At 41.0% G+C, this 15,076-nt stretch overlaps 1 protein-coding gene, 1 long non-coding RNA gene and 1 pseudogene across 3 annotated transcripts in view; 1 reads left to right on the top strand and 2 right to left on the bottom strand.

The window, feature by feature from the left end:
- On the top strand, positions 1–11,911 carry LOC309865801 (DLA class II histocompatibility antigen, DR-1 beta chain). Its single transcript, XM_082732651.1, has 6 exons — positions 1–214; positions 7,001–7,270; positions 9,661–9,942; positions 10,682–10,792; positions 11,257–11,280; positions 11,573–11,911. Exons 1-6 carry the CDS (start codon positions 115–117, stop codon positions 11,584–11,586), a joined length of 801 nt encoding a protein of 266 aa, XP_082588777.1. The 5' UTR covers positions 1–114; the 3' UTR covers positions 11,587–11,911.
- Positions 4,072–6,658, bottom strand: LOC309865811 (large ribosomal subunit protein eL8 pseudogene; annotated as a pseudogene). The gene has a single exon. The product of its transcript is annotated as a large ribosomal subunit protein eL8 pseudogene (transcript).
- The window catches only part of LOC309865825, a 16,638-nt gene continuing 13,131 nt past the window's right edge, over positions 11,570–15,076 (bottom strand). Inside the window, exon 2 of the long non-coding RNA XR_014312275.1 lies at positions 11,570–12,261. This is a non-coding gene — a long non-coding RNA (uncharacterized lncRNA). The remainder of the gene's footprint in view (positions 12,262–15,076) is intronic.

Consider the following 15,076-nt stretch of genomic DNA (forward strand, 5'->3'; position numbering starts at 1 on the left):
AAGAAATGAATTCCTTGGTTGGTATTATTTGGGAAGTGGCCAAAGGAGGGTCACAGTCTTCACTGAGTGAGACTTACCTGCTCCCTCTGTGCCCTGTCCTCCCTGCTCTCCAGTATGGTGTGTCTGTGTTTCTTTGGAGGCTCCTGGATGACAGCTCTGACATTGATTTTGATGGTGCTGAGTCCCCTCTTGGCTTGGGCCAGGGACACCCCACGTAAGTGCATACCTTTCATGGTAAGCTATTGTGGGGGAGAGGAGGGAGGGAAAGAAATTACTTTTGTCACTGTGTCTAGGCCATGTCCCTTAGAATATTATGGTATTTTCTTCAATGACCACCCTTGTGGTATAGACCCCCAATTCTACCCAAAACAAAAGGATCCTTAATGCTTGCCCTCTTCAAGAGCTGCATAAGGGACCTCCATATATATAGGCCATTTATTCACAACTCTCCTCCAATGAAAGTTCTCTAGGTTTGTATCTCATTCCCTTGGGGTCTTGAGAAGACTTATAAATAATGATTTCAAATTAATTCCTATCAAGTGTTTTCCTTTCTTATGTTGAGTTAAGCTAGAAAATAGGAAATTTTCTCTGAAAAATTTGAGGAGAATCAAAAGGAATTAGTAAGATCTTTACTAGTAGACCCTGTGTTATGTCTGCACTGGGTCAGTTATGTTGGTGCCTCTCCCTAATATGTCAGGATGTATCAAGAGGTCTCTTCCATTATCTCCTTTCCTTTCTCTTGGGTCCCAAAGTTTATAAGTCCTTTATCCCTATACTGGAGGTTCTCTGATGGAAGTTGGGGTTAATATTATCTCTATTTCTCACCCTGGAGCTACAGCTGTGATCCTTAGTACTTGAAATGACACTGTAGATAAGAAGCACATGTGGGCGTTCTTTGGCGCCTTAAAGAACTTAATATATCTTCTAAGAACTTGGCACAGGTTATTTTTCATTATGAATCTGTGTTGAACCTTTCTATAATGTCAGTTTCTCCTGCATCTTCCTATTGTCTGGCCTGAACCCACAGGAAGAGGTGCAACTAGTATAGGATAAATTAAATGAAATTATGATGTTTTAAGTAAAAATTGTCAAGTGTCAGGAATGTTGTATGGTTCGAGCTATACACCCTGAGCAGGGTACAGAGAGAATGAAGGTTATTTACATAGGACTGAAAGCCAATATGCAAAAATGGAACTTACTGGCTTACTGAGGTCTTGGTCCTGAATTACATAGATTCATTCGTCATGTTTCCTGTTTTCCTTAATTAGACATGTTTGGTTGCCTCCACTTCCATTTCCTCACTATTTTTTCTTAGTTGTGTCATCGTCATTACTGAGAATCCCCGTTGTTGACACAGACCCTCAGCACTATCACAGAACTACAAGATGGGCTGAAGCTTAATGAAATTTTCCTTTTTTTCCCCCTTGAAATCACCTTTTCTTTACCTGTCATTTTTTTAGAACAGTAGGAGAAAGAGGAAGTTTGTTTGAATTTCTCACAGGAAGTGGAAGGGATATAATGTATCATAAGAATAAAAGAGTATTGAAGCTTCAAGTCCCTTCTTATTTTCTAGGATCCTCACAGTGACTAATTCCCAGAATGCTAGGTTTATCCATTTAAGCCACAGATGTTTTTCTGAGCAGCTATTTTGAACCACACTTTGTTCTAGGCTCAGTGAATTCTGTTTGAATAAGATTAAAAAAAAAATAGCTACTATCATGGGTGTTATGTACTGACAGAGTAGAAAGCACAATAAACATTTAAAAAGAAAAAAAAATTCAGAAAGCAGTAAGAGCAGTGTAAACAGAACAGTTTAGAATATTGTGACGGAGAAAACTGGATTCCCTGACTTCAGCTGGAGCAGTGAGGGAGCTCTCCCTGAGAAAGTGACATTTAGTTGAGATGTGACTGATGAGAAGAAGGCAGACTTGCACAGGATGAGGGACAAGTGTTCTACAAAGAGAACAGGATAGAGGCCAAAGTGTGGGAAGATGTTTGTTGAGTTTAAGGGAAAGGAAAGCTGGAGAGGCTGGAGTGTGGGAAGGAAGCTGAGAAGTGCCCTCAGGGTCGCCATGGCCATGTTTCCATCATTTGGGGAATGCCCACCATGGCTTCAGTGTCCACGCTCAGTGTTTGGTGGATGTCAGGTTCCTTTCACTTAGATTTTTATCTCATGAACTATTATTTGTGTTCAAGTATGATATGATTTTCTTTCATTAATGACATGCTAGTTTTCAAAATCTTCATCTACTAGTTCATGCAAACATGAATATAGCTCAAAGTCTATGCCAAACATTTGTTAAAATTGTTTTATTAAATTTTACTTCCAAAACAGGCACTAGAACTGATTCTTTCAGAAAACCGTGGATTTGTAGGTATCTTTCTGTAAACTACAACAAGAATGGCATTTAAAAATTGTTTATACCTGCTCTTAATGAGACAAAAATTCCTTGGTCGTAAGATTTCAACAGAGATTTACTGGGGGAAATTCAAAGTGAAAAGCTTTAGTTTTTACAGGAAGCTCAGAGGAACCTTGGGTGGAACAATTATCCAGGAACAGTTGTGGAGGCCAAGAAAATTAAGGCCATCCCACCTCAGGTTTAGCTGATGTGGGAAACAGAGGCAGAAGAAAATCATTAAAATTCCTTACCTACTGACAAGCCCTTGAAACAGACAGAGTGGCTCTCCCCTGGGGACTTAACTGCCCTCACCTTGAAGGACAATCCTAGCCTGACCTACCCCCAACTCCAACAGGTCCGACCAGGATCCTATTTTAACAATTCCTTTAGGAAACTTTATCTCTAAACCTCCAAGATAGTGTCAAGAATCATTCCCAAGCATATGGACCACTGTTATATCTAAAGGCTCTCCTGAGAAGATTTTTACTACTGGTAATAAATAACCTTTCTCCCAACTATAGCTAGCCCCTCAAGGTCCTGGAGACCGTGCTTCCGAAAGTCCTTAGAAACTTACATCATCCATTATCCCCTTTGTCCTCACTCACTGCCAAGTCCACCCCTACTCTGCCTTAAAAAACTCTGACTGTAGTCTGGTTCGGGGTCCAAGTCCCTACTCTGCTGTGTCGGGTATACTTGGGCCCAAGCTTAAGCTTGTCAAATAAACCCTTGTGTGATTGCATTGGCGCTTGGCTCCTTGGTGGTCTCTCAGACGCGAAAACTCGGGTACAACACAGTGATGCTATAGGCTTCTCACAGTCCAGCTTGGCTGTCAGGAACGTGTTATTGATGCAAAGTGGTGACTGAGTCAGTTAGGAAATATATATCTGGTTATGTGTATTTTCTTGTTTGGAAATAATGCTCAGGGAAAATAGTTACAGCTTTCAGACATCCTGGATTTAGTTTGTTTTGGGTGAGACTGAAGCATTAGCACAGCTAAGAAGAATCATCTTTTGGTTCGAATTCTTAGTAGCTTTTGATACTCTCTCATTAGGTACTATGAATGTTTTCTAGGAATCTGGTCTCTGTACTGAGGTTTTTCAGACCAAAAATCTTTCCTTGGTATAAGGTTTTTATCAAATATGATATTGGCAAATTTTTCAATGTAATACACAGCTGCTCCATAATTAGCAGCTTCTCTACCACATATATATCAGACGGTTTAACTGTGGTTTAACTTACCCAGGGCATTTTTGCCAGCACCCTCTACCCCTGGGGTATAGAGCAACGTCTGGAGCCACTTATTGTTTTTCAAAACTGGGGTTTCATCTGACCTCTAGTGGGTAGAGGCTAGTGATGCTGATGGACATCCTACAATGTACAGAACAGCCTTCCCACAACAATTATCTTGTCCAAAATGTCAACAGCTGTGGTTATGGATTGTATTGTTTTCTTTTTTTTTAATTAACATACAATGTATTATTTGTTTTAGGGGTACAGGTCTGTGATTCATCAGTCTTACAAAATTCACAGCACTCACCTGGATTGTATTGTTTTCTCATCCATTTTTCAGTTTGGGTTTTGAGTCTTCTTTTTTTTTTTTAACCTAGTTAATATAGTTAAATCATTGTCAATTTTGTTTATTATTATTATTATTATTTTTAAACTGGTCATTACTTTCAATGTTATGTGATTGTTTCTTCTGGTCTCTATTTTATATAATTCTGTTTTTTCTTTTTTATTCCCTTCCTCTAATAAGTTTCCTCCAAGTTTCTACTTTTCTGCTTCCTTGTGGTGTAATGTTGTGTTTGAATTTTTTTCCTTCTTCCTTTTTTTTTCCCTTGACACTGACTGAAAAATTGAATTTTTTTTAATTTTAAGTACAGAAAATTATATAGTGCACAGTTAGTCCAATTTGGTGGTCAGTTCTTTAGCCTTTGGCTTTTCTAACTTTGCATTGTGAACCACCAACTTTGGACTCAGGACATTGCCTCCCCAGGAACAGTGGATCTCACCATATCTGTCATTGTAATTTGACCTGATAGCTTCCAACAGCTTAAGAAGTGCTCATTTGTCTTCAAAATTAGCTTATATGAAAGCAACTGTGGTGCAGATCTTCCTGAGGACCAGGCAACCCAGCCTGGCCTTAGCCTTAATCATGTGGGGAATCCCCATGTTAGGATACAGGGCAGGCAGGAAGACATCCAGCTCATATCCATATCATGTGCAATCCCTACCAGCTAGTCTTCTTGTTTTCCACCACGGTGGTGACAGGATTAACCCTAGCTCCAGGGACAGGAGGCTTTTTAGGGGGGATTATCTCCCTGTACTGGCAGCTTTCTTTTTAGCCCAGGCCAGCCATCTCCGCTTCTTCTCTTGCTTTGTCTCTGGTCTGAATCTGTGGGCCAGCTTAAGCAGTTGCATAGGTGTGTGGCAGTCCAAGGCTTAGGAACTAGTTAGTTGTGAGAGGAACTTTTAGACATTTATAGCCCTTTGTGGCTGCAGAGGAATGTATCAGGGGCATTTGACAAAGTGGGTGAGATCCCTTTTGGGCTGGATGTCCTATCCTATTCCAAAATTCTTGGGTGTTTTCTCAAACAGGGGATTTACCACATTGTTGGCCTTCTGCTTTTTCACCAGGGTCCAGAGCCACCTTCAGCCTCCTTTCCTTTCAGCATCTTGGATTGTTGGTGAAGAGAGCTGAACGTTTTCTCTTAATACAAGCATTTATAGCATAAATTTAACTTGTGTTTTCTTTTTCTTTTGTTTTGAGACATATTTTGACTTGCCATTTGATTTCCTATTTGCTCATTGCTTGTGCAGTAATGTGTTATTTAATATTTACATATAAATATTTAATATTTACATTGTAGATTTTCCAGCTTTGTTTTGTTGTTGGCATTTAGTTTTGTGCCACTGTAGTTGGGAAATTTACAGGGTGTAATTTCAAACAAATAGAACCTCAAAATGTTAACAGTGCTGAAGTTGAAAATACTGATTTATACAGTGCTGCTTCTCAAAATTCTAGACTTACACTTTATACACACACTCACCTTCCAATTCAGGTCTTTGTGGTTTATTTCAGTTTGTTTAAATACAGAAATAATAAATAATAATATAAAGTTGTATAAATTCACCAATTTCTTGTGGAGCCCATTCAATCAATGCAAAACAGAATATTTTTTACTTTTTGCCTTATGTAATGTTTTTGAATATTTCATGATTTCTCAATCATCACCATCTCTAATTTTCAACAACTTGCCTTTATAAGGCATAAATTGTGACTGCCACAAATATTTTTCAGTAACTTGTATCAAACTTTTGTATTAATTCTACATTCTATTCTATAGATAATGTCAAATGCTCCCTTTTATTTGTCTCCCTTTTAAATACAGAGGTATTTTTTCCCTATTTTTAAAAATTTGTGTTAATTATACTTGAATAAAATTTTTTCTTAGTTTGATTAAACATAAAACAGAAAGATCAATATATACATACATGTATGCATATGTGTGCATGAATATGCATATATATGTATACATATATTCTGATGTGTCTATGTTTACATATGTTGGACTACAGAAGCACATGTGACCGACTGATCAATTAGAGCTCTGACATATTTGACCCTTTACCTCATCAGACTAGATTTGCCAAATGGGTTCTGCAGAAAAATCTTTAATGCGATTTGGTTTTCTGAGACTTCTGAATTTGGAAATGTAAGTAAAAATTGAGGAACTGTATTACAACCATGGTTTTAATCTCCTTAAAATTCCTCACTCTTATGCCTTTGAATTCAGTATATAAGTCAAATAATACCACCCCATGTGATGTCTCTAAAAGTCCTTCTTCCTCTCACTCTCTACTTCAGTGAACTGTTTTCTCTTGTTTCTTAAAGAAATTTCTCAATTCTTTCAAGCGTTTGCACAGTTACATGACCTTGATCTGAAATGTGCCTACCTTTTCCCCAAACACACGCACGCGCGCAAACACACACACACACACACACATCCTCTAGCTCACATCTACTTAATCTTTCATGTCACATCTGGAATGTCACCCTTGAGACCACCTCTCTGTCACTCTAAGGAAACTGAGATCATCCAATTATTCTCGGCTCTAGAACTGCACAGGTCTCCTGTGACGTTTCTCACCCCGTACAAAGTCTGGCCTGGCTGGGTTTTGTGCGTCACTTTCCCTGCATTTTCAGATCCGGGAGAGGAGGGGACGCTTCTGTTTCCTTCTCTGGATTCGCAGGGGCAGCAGGGCCTGAGCCTGCTCAGGCTAAACCGAGTGATCAGGGGGCGGGGAAGCAGGTGGGACGTGTTCAAGGCGGGGGAAAGAGCTGTGGAGGCGAGGAAGGAGGCCGGTGTCTGTCAGCCGCAGGCGTCTAGGAGGAGACGGTGAGGGGCAAGTGTCCTCGCTGCTCAGGCTGGGGGTCCGCCGCCGAGCCCGGGACCCAGTGGCCGCCTCTCCCGCCGCCCGCAGAGGGAAGACGGGCGGTGTGTGCTGGTGGTTGGGGGCGCCGGGGAGAGCCAGCGAGGGAGCCGCCGTCAGCGTCTTCCGGGAGCCCGCGGGTGACCGGATCGTCTCTGTCCCCACAGCACATTTCCTGCACCTGACGACGTCGGAATGCTACTTCACCAACGGGACGGAGCGGGTACGGTTCCTGGATAGGTATTTCTATAACGGCGAGGAGTTCGTGCGCTTCGACAGCGACGTGGGGGAGTTCCGGCCGGTGACCGAGCTGGGGCGGCCGGACGCTGAGTACTGGAACAGCCAGAAGGACTTCGTGGAGCAGAGGCGGGCCGAGGTGGACACGGTGTGCAGACACAACTACGGGGTGGGTGAGAGCTTCACGGTGCAGCGGCGAGGTGAGCTCGGCAGGGACGGGATTGGGGGAAGGAAGGGGTGTGTGTGTGTGTGTGTGTGTGTGTGTGTGTGTGTGTGAGTCTCTGAGACAGACTCCTTGCGGTGAGCGCACAGGGTCTTGAGCAAGTACAGTTTAGAAGGATTCCTGTGAGAGTGCCCTGTCAGGGACAGTGTGGTCTGTTTGTGTCACTGTGCAGAGTGTGTGGTTGTGATTGTATGGTTGTGGCCTGGATGTGGGGATGGGCTGGGAGAGTGGGTGTGAGGGGAGGACACAGGAGGGGACATCTGACATCCTTGGTGGCCCCTCAGGAGAGGTGAGGGGGGCTTAGGTGCTGCAGGTAGAGGGAACACTAGGCAAGAGGTTGGAGACCTGGGGAGGGAAGTGGAGGGTGTCCTGATTGGGGTGAAGGTTTAGGGGAAGAGAGAGGAGGATTAAAAGATTAGGGAGAATGTGAGGAGGCCAGTCACCCTCTGTTCTTGGCACTCACCCTTCTTAAACCTGAACCTCTGAAGTAAGTGTGCCTGTCTGTGTGTGGGGCCATTTCATTGAGAAAAAGTGTCAGACTAATTTTTAGTAGGTTCAGGGGACCTCTGAGACTCTTCTGATCTGAAGCAGCTTTTAGGTCTCAACTTCTTGTTTTCTTAAAAAATGTTTAAGATTTACGTATTTATTTTAGAGAGAGACAGACCACAGGCAGGGGGAGGGGCAGAAGGAAAGGGAGAAAGAGCTTCTGAACAGGACTCCCTGCTGAGCTGGAGCCTGAAGAAGGGGTGGGGAGAAGGGGCGAGCTCCATCTCAGGACCCCAAATTCAAAACCAAAAGTCTAATGTGCCACCCAGAAGCTCCTTGCTTTGTTTCTTAGCATATGTATTCTTACATACTTGAAATGATTTTGAAACTGCATTTTTAATTATATTTTTGTTACAAAACATATTGATACTGCTGTTTTTATAATGATGAAAGTATTTAAAGAGTTGCATATGATTTTTTTATATAGTTGTAACAATTCACCTCACATTCCCTTTTGCTAGATCTTTTATTTTCCAATACTGCCACATACTCAGTTGAAAACTTACTAATTTTTAATCTCTATTCCTTTGATTCTAAGATTATTGAGCATTTTTTCATGTATTATTTAGCTAATCATTTTTACCATTTAAAAATTATTTACTGTCTATTATCTTGGGGTTTTGTTTTTTTCTCAGTGATTTTATGCATGCTCTATAAATAAGATTATTAATGCTTTGCTGACATTTGATCTAGCATTTTCCCGAGTTTGTGGTTTGTATTTTGGTTCTGTGTATTCCTTCTCCTGCTAGGGATGTAAACATTTTTATTTAAGGAAATATACTGCAAAATTTTTAACAGTGGTTTCTCATCAATCTTAAATCTACCATTTTATGGTATTATAAAGAGCTTTTCTTGTATTTCTCCTTTTACAAAAACAGAAATTGTATTTATTCAGACTGTAATGTCAGGGATGGTCTCGGGCACTAAGGATACCAATTAGTGAGTCTCAGACCCTGCCCTCAACTCAAATGTTAGTTGTAAATGGGAGACAATTATAAAATTATAGGAATTCTAATAGTAGATATTTTTACACTGCAAAAAAGAAGGATTGATCAGCTGGTGGAATTATGAGACCTTTATTAAATAAATGAGTTTCCTTGCTCTTTTTCCTCCTTTAGGACTCTTGCTATTCTTGGACTCAGCTCCCAGAGCTAGAGAACCAGCTGTCTTTCCTGCTTCCCAGGATAGAACCATGTCTGTATTGTTCTAAGGTGTGAGCGTAGCATTCCCAGGATTTCATACTTTCTTTCCCCATCTATCTCAAGCTATTCCCCAATTTATCCACCCTGCTTTGAGCAACAAAACAAAGATAATAAGTAGTTAACACATTCTAAAGGCTAAATTCCAGTTACCATTTTACATAATTTGGTGCATTAATCTTCACATAACTCTTAAGAGCTAAGTTGATATCACTATTCGCCTTAGAAAGCTGGGGCACAGAAGAATGCCAAAATTCTCCCAGGATGAAACAGTAAAGTAGCAGATTCTGGATTTGAACTCAGTCAGCCTGCTCCAGAAATTGTGTTTTTAAGACACTTTAATGCCATACAAAACTTGGAAACACTTCTACAAGGAATAACTGCTTCATACTACAAAAAATGAATCCCACAAATTTCCCCAATAGCTCTCAAATCTAATGGACCCATGCTGTCAGGATTAAACTCAAGGTTCACGATACTGGTCTTATTGGGCTACATGGTCAGCTTTGGGAGAGCCTGCTTGACACTCAGCCAGGGACCAGAGACCAGAGGCAGCCAGGCAACGAGCCTGGGAGACCGAGTCTGTCTTCCTCACTGAGTTCCTCTACCTCTTCTCTTCTAGTGGAGCCTACTGTGACTGTGTATCCTGTGAAGACCCAGCCCCTGAAGCACCACAACCTCCTGGTCTGCTCTGTGAATGGTTTCTATCCAGGCCACATTGAAGTCAGGTGGTTCCGGAATGGCCAGGAAGAGGAGTCTGGGGTCGTATCCACAGGTCTGATCCGTAATGGAGACTGGACCTTCCAGACCCTAGTGATGCTGGAGACAGTTCCTCAGAGTGGAGAGGTCTACACCTGCCAAGTGGAGCACCCCAGTTTGACGAGCCCTGTCACTGTGGAATGGAGTGAGAAGCTTTCTGACTACCTAAGTTCCTCACATACTAAGGAGAGAACTTTGCTTTTCCTGAGTGTCAGGGTTCTCTCTCCTTATACCATGTTTTCATTTGCTCCATGATCTCTTCTCTTCAGCACAGATCACTGGGGGTAGCCATGTGATATCCTGTGGTAGAAATCCTCTGATAGTTTCTAGATATTCTGTGATCATTTCTACAGGTCCGGCATTCCTTGGGGAGGCAGTTATGCCTGGCAGGCAGAAAAGAGTTTGTCCATGTTTTGACATTTTTCATGGCTCACAGGTCATGGTTCCCTCTTCACACTGGGCACCAGTTCCTTGCCTCGGGCTGGGCTTGTGCTTCAGGCACTGTTGCTCTGAGTTGTTGATTGTGGTCCCAGAAGAGGCACATCTTCCATAATGTAGGGACCTTCCTGACTTGAGGGTAATCCAATCTTGATCTGCCTTTCATTAGCTGTGGCGTCCTGCACAATCTGTTGAGCTCCATGGAGTCCAGGTTTCTCATCCTTTGATGCTGAAGTAGTGGATTTGTCAGAGCTGTGATATTTAAAAAGTTCAGTGACTAAACATTGCCTCTCTGCAATGTGATTTTTAAATTTCTTTTCCAGAAATTGAAAATTATTCGGTATCTTAAGGCAGCCTGCCTTTCTCATTCTCAGAGTTCTCAATCCCGGAGTGTCCATTGAAATTGAATTTGTTGTAAAAATAATTAAAATTGTTTCTTCTCTCAGGGGCACAGTCTGGGTCTGCACAGAGCAAGATTCTGAGTGGAACTGGAGGCTTTGTTCTGGGTCTGCTCTTCCTTGTGGTGGGGCTGTTCATCTACTTCAGGAATCAGAAAGGTAAGACACCTGTTCGTGAGACTCCACAGAGACCCTGTGGAGGAGAAATACAGCTTTGAACAAACAAGGTCTCTGTGTATCAGTGGCCCTGTATGAGCCTTTCTTTCCCAATTTGACCTCATATTTCTAAGAAATCTAGAAAGCAATAGCCCATGGTTACTGGGTTGCTGCATAAGAGGTTACGGCCTGTAGAGATAAGAGAGAGGTTGACAAGTGTGGGAATCTTGGTTTGGAATCCTGGGCCAAATGCAGGAAGAGTCACTAAAGCTAGTGAAATCTCACTGTTTTTGTGTGACGGAAGCTTCATGGGTCCCATCTTTCACTTTTTTCTCCACTCTGGCATCATGCCATGTGGGTTGTGATGTTAGAGAAATCTAAGGAGGGGGGCTGCAGCTGGGACCTTATGTGTCGGACAGATCTACCTCCTTATCTGTTAAGTATATGTCTTCCCTTTTCTTTCTCAGGACACTCTGGACTTCAGCCAACAGGTAATGCTCTGTCATCCTCTTTAGTGGTAGATTTGGTTATTCCAGAACAGGTGGTAAAGGTGAAAGACAAATAATGGGAAAGACTTTGGATCTGACTTCTGATCCTCAGTTTATACTGAAGCTTCCTTTCCCCCATTTAGTAAAAGTCCCATGTTGTAGAATACTTTGTCTCATGGAGACCTAAGAATATACTCTTCTTACTGTAGGGCTTTAACTCGAGGCCCTAGGAAAGGGGAGAAGAGGCTGCTTGGGGAGGTGGGTCTGGAAACAACACTCTGCTCTGTCTGTTCAGGTCTCCTGAGCTGACATGGAGATGGTGACACTCCAGGAAGAACCTTCCTTCCCAGCTTCTTCTCAGAGTGAAAGGCTTCCAGCTCTTACTCCTCCACAATTACAGTGCTTTCTCAGATCTGGTTGGCCCGGCTTCAGTGACCTTGCAGCACCTGTCCTTCTTGTGTCTCCATCTGCCCCGTCTTTGACCTGGAAGCCCCAGTGTGACTGCACAATACCTCCTCTGCCTTCTCTCCTGGTCCCCTTCTGTGTGGCCCTTCCTGCCTCCCTTGCATGGGAACTCACCTTCTTCTCAGGTGTCTTCATAAGCTTTTCTTAAATAAACATGGAGTAAAAACCATCTGCTTCATATAATTTCAAGGAAAAGAAGCATAAAAGACGACAAAGGGAGGATTCCATCACAATAAAATAATGGTTTTCATTTATATTCTATAATTTTGCTCGGGATGTTGATCATGGAAGGTATCCTTGTTTCATTCCATGTTTATTCTTGGGCTTTATGCATTCTGAAATTAAACATGTTTTCTGGGTCTAGGAAGAAATTCTTAATGATCCATGTGATGATGGTGCCCTACATGTCTGTGTTCTCTAACACAAACACACAGTCCCTTTTCACCTTGGGATAAGGAAAGGGGGGGACAAAAAATATGAGAAATGCAAGTAAGTTTTTTTTTTAAAGATTTTTTTAATCTTTTTATTTGTCAGGGAGAGAGAGGGGGGAGAGTGGCAGGCAGAGGGAGAAGCAGGCTCCCTGCTGAGTAGGGAGCCTGATGTGGAACTCAGTCCCAGGACCCTGGGATCACGACCTGAGCCAAAGGCAAATGACTCAGTTAAATGCCTGAGCCACTGAGCTGTCCCAGAAATTCAAGTAAGTTTTAAGGATACGTTGCCCTTGGAATTTTTGTAATCACATTCTTTTGTCTATCTTTGATTTTTTATTTCATTTTAAAAATATTTGAATTTCATTTTATTTTTTAAGTACACTCCATGCCCAATGTGGTATGTAAACTAATAAACCTGAGATCAGGAGTTACATTCCATTGACAGAGCCAGCCAGGTGCCCCTTTCCCTGATTTTTTATAGGAAACTAAAGCTGAGTAAACCCCTTTCATTATACTGATGGTGAGCTCTATTTATACTTCCATCTTTTTCTGTCTCTCAGATAAACTTGGTAGCATGCTGATACTTGGGCTTGGGGTGCAGCCTTCCCCATAACTAAGTCTCAGATCATCTGGACAAGGCCATGACTCTAGGGGGAAAGATGCATTTCTGACCCTTCCATTGTGTGTAAACTTACTGTCTACAGGAACATCCCAGAGAGATGTAATCTTAGTAGAAATCAGAAGCAGTGCTGGGAAAGATAGGGGAAGTTATGAATCTGATGTCCATATAAACAATGAAATACTATGCAGCTGGAAGGAAAAACAACACACTACTATAAAATAATCTCTAAAAAACATTTTTATAGGTACAGGAAAATTTATATAGTACACAACACTTTTTTTTAATAAGGTAGAGGAAGAGAATAGGAATATATAGCTATATCAACTCATTTTATATATATCACATCTATCATCTCTAATCTACATAATTCTCTTTATATGAAAATAGAAGTATTTTTTTTTTAGGAAAAATGGTTGCATCTTGGGCAAAATGAATACTTTGAAAGGAACAGAGATGAAGGCTGGACTTTTCTGAGTATGTCTTCTTTAAAAAAAATTTTAATTTGAGGAAATTTCAAATATTTTATATAATAAAAACTTTAGATAAAAAGTTTAGAAACACAGTACATAAAAACTAAAACCAAATGGCAACGATGAAACAAATGTGACAAAAATTATACAGTGGGAGACAAACTAGAATGTGAACCAAATATTTTTAGCCCTTCGATAAAACACTGTGGAACTGTAATTGTAAATCAGTACATAGTTCTAAATTCCTTAGACTTCAACGGTATGAGTTGGAAAGGCTTCAGAGGAATGCACCTAAATTGGTTATGAGGATGAGTGCTGCTATCATATTCTGTCTGAAGAGTCACTTCAAAATGTAAATCAAAACTAAAAAGTGGACAATAGATTCAAAAGTTCATTTCAGGGTAATAAAGTGATTTCAACACAATTTGTCCACTATCAGAGACAGCTATAATTATCAAGCCAATTCAAAGTTTATCTTATGTATTAGTTGTATCATGCATTATTTGTGTGAAATGGATTATCATCCTGTAGGAATTTTATAAGCTAACATTCATGAATTCAATATTTATATGGTTTAATCAAACCCTGTTTGACCTCAGGGTTGCAACTTGACTTTTGCTGTGTTGTCCAAGATGAAATGTGTTTTCTCATTTATCTTAGATCTGTGGTCTGACATTATAATGTAGGATTAAAATGCATGGCAGGGGACGCCTGGGTGGCTCAGTTGGTTAAGCAGCTGCCTTCGGCTCAGGTCATGATCCCAGCGTCCTGGGATCGAGTCCCACATCGGGCTCCTTGTTCCACGGGGAGCCTGCTTCTCCCTCTGACTCTTCCTTCCACTCTGTCTGCCTGTGCTCGCTCTCATTCACTCTTTCTCTGACAAATAAATAAATAAATAATCTTAAAAAAAAAAAAAGATTTATAAAATGCATGGCAGGAGTATTTCAGTGGAGATGCTTTCTGTTGCTAGTGGAGAAAAAACAATCTAATTTGCTTTACTTTCCTTTAACTCCTTGTCTCACATAGCAGACAGACCCAGTGTAGCTCATCTCCAGAACTGATCAATTAATCAGACCAGTAATGTCTTCAGTGATCCTGGGACTTAGTATCTCATCTTTCTATCATACACCACATGTCAGTGTTCCTGAAATGGTAGTAGGATGCCTGAAGTGGCTTTAGGCTTCATTTTCGTTCATAATTTACAAAGGCAGGAAAAGAGAATGGTTTCTCCTCATATACTTTAAGGGAGAATTAAACATTTTCAAGTGTCCCCAGTGACCTACTTCCCCACACATGGGGAGGACCATGGGATTACTGTGGTATTCTCAGACAAACCATGCTCCATCCTTTGTGGGCTCAGCCTGCCTCACGTGATGGATTGGAAAGATGGGAGCAAATAATCTTGTTCAGGAAGAAATAAGTGTTAGATGCGGTAGAGGAGAACAACTTCATGTAAGGAACTTATAGTATCGGGTATTACTAGTGTTATTATTTTTAATTGTTTCCTCATGAAGGACGGTTGATTGTTGGGAAGCAGCATCATGAAGGTTTTGAGGCTTTTTTTTAATACAGGGTATTAAATGGCAGCTATAAACCCAATTACAATTAAAAACAGCAACTAAGCAAGAGGATTATTTGTTCTTAGAAGTTAGTGTGCTCATACTTAATTTTTTAAGAAACGTGCATTTTCCAAAAAATTTTCAAACAAAAACATTAATGAATATTAAGTTTGATACGATGCCAAAATCTGTTATACATCAATTTTGATAAACACTCTTTTTGGAATTGGTTCGTTATTGGTTAAATACACT

Source organism: Mustela nivalis (genome assembly GCF_964662115.1).
Source record: "Mustela nivalis genome assembly, chromosome: 5".
In the NCBI taxonomy this organism is placed as follows: Eukaryota; Metazoa; Chordata; class Mammalia; order Carnivora; family Mustelidae; genus Mustela; species Mustela nivalis.

Coding starts and splice junctions, on each gene's coding strand:
- LOC309865801 (XM_082732651.1), top strand. CDS start 115: ATGGTGTGTCTGTGTTTCTTTGGAGGCTCCTGGATGACAGCTCTGACA. Junction 215..7,000: donor TTGGGCCAGGGACACCCCAC/GTAAGTGCATAC, acceptor CTGTCCCCACAG/CACATTTCCTGCACCTGACG. Junction 7,271..9,660: donor CTTCACGGTGCAGCGGCGAG/GTGAGCTCGGCA, acceptor CTTCTCTTCTAG/TGGAGCCTACTGTGACTGTG.